The 1,135-nt window shown below is 37.9% G+C and overlaps 1 protein-coding gene across 1 annotated transcript in view; it reads left to right on the top strand.

Moving 5' to 3' along the window:
* Positions 1 to 1,102: 1,102 nt before the first annotated feature.
* The window catches only part of glg1a (golgi glycoprotein 1a), a 26,623-nt gene continuing 26,590 nt past the window's right edge, over positions 1,103 to 1,135 (top strand). The window contains exon 1 of the mRNA XM_020625165.1: positions 1,103 to 1,129. Within this exon, the coding sequence (XP_020480821.1) occupies positions 1,103 to 1,129 (27 nt within the window). The remainder of the gene's footprint in view (positions 1,130 to 1,135) is intronic.

The following is a 1,135-nucleotide window of genomic DNA, read 5'->3' as shown; positions in this document are numbered from 1 at the left end:
CAGAAGAGGAGTATGTGACACCAGTCTAATAATAAACACATGATTTTAAGAATAAAATAAAATGAAATAATATAAATGAAAAACCTAGAGATACATGCATGATGTAGACTATACTGTATAATATACAATATACTTTTTCTGATACAAATTATCTAAGTAATTCATATATTAGTAACAATTTCAATTTTATTGTCATTACAGTGAAATGCTAATTAGCAGAATGCATTGCTAAGAATGAGTAAACTGCAGTATAATATACCATGTTGGAATGCTAAATTATGCTCTAACATTAATGATGTGCACTTTAACACTGTTAAGTTTAACATGATAAACGCACTTTAGACAGTATGAACTGTAACACAACAAACAGCTAGGCTTACAACTATGGAAAATGAAGAGCATTTTGATTGACTATTACAAGCTGAGAAAACGTCAGATAACCATGTCAATGCAATTGACGTTATAACACCTGCTGAATACATCTAATATTTACACATTTGCCCGAGGAGGAATGATGGGGGTAGTTACATTACTATTTTCCATAACAACTAGGCCCTTCCATAACATTATCTGATGACGTTAACAGATAGATAGCGCTAGCTATTTATTGATTAGCAAACCATGTTGTTATGCTAATTGTTAATGGCGATTATGGTGTTATCAGTCATCGTTCGGAAACAGCACTATCAATGACATCATCTTTACCGTAACATTACCTCTGTCTTTGTCGTCCATTGGAAAACGGCTTTAAACTTTTTTTTCAGCGCAGCGCGACATTGCACTGCACTCAGCTCTGCGCCGCGCAACACATAGACATTAATGGGTTTGATAGTGGAGCGCAGTGCCCACCGTATGTCACCCAGTCCAAACTGGAGGTTGCTGCTGCCCACTGGTCAGAGGAGGTGAAGACGCTACAGCTAGCTTTGTCGCTGACGGAGGATGCCCAATCAATAAAACATGTTCGATAATAATCGACATTATGTCTAATCCGAAAAGCCTTTTGAAAATAAAATGACCGGAAGTGGCATTAAGCCTTTAACTGTGAAGTTGCTGACCGGAAGTGATGCACTACCATTAGGCTTAACTTGACAGTGGTGTGAAGATGGCGGCGTACAGTCGCCTTCAGCTGGTGCTG

Source organism: Monopterus albus, unplaced genomic scaffold (genome assembly GCF_001952655.1).
Source record: "Monopterus albus unplaced genomic scaffold, M_albus_1.0 scaffold348.1, whole genome shotgun sequence".
In the NCBI taxonomy this organism is placed as follows: domain Eukaryota; kingdom Metazoa; phylum Chordata; class Actinopteri; order Synbranchiformes; family Synbranchidae; genus Monopterus; species Monopterus albus.
This window is presented reverse-complemented; position numbering and strand designations above follow the sequence as displayed.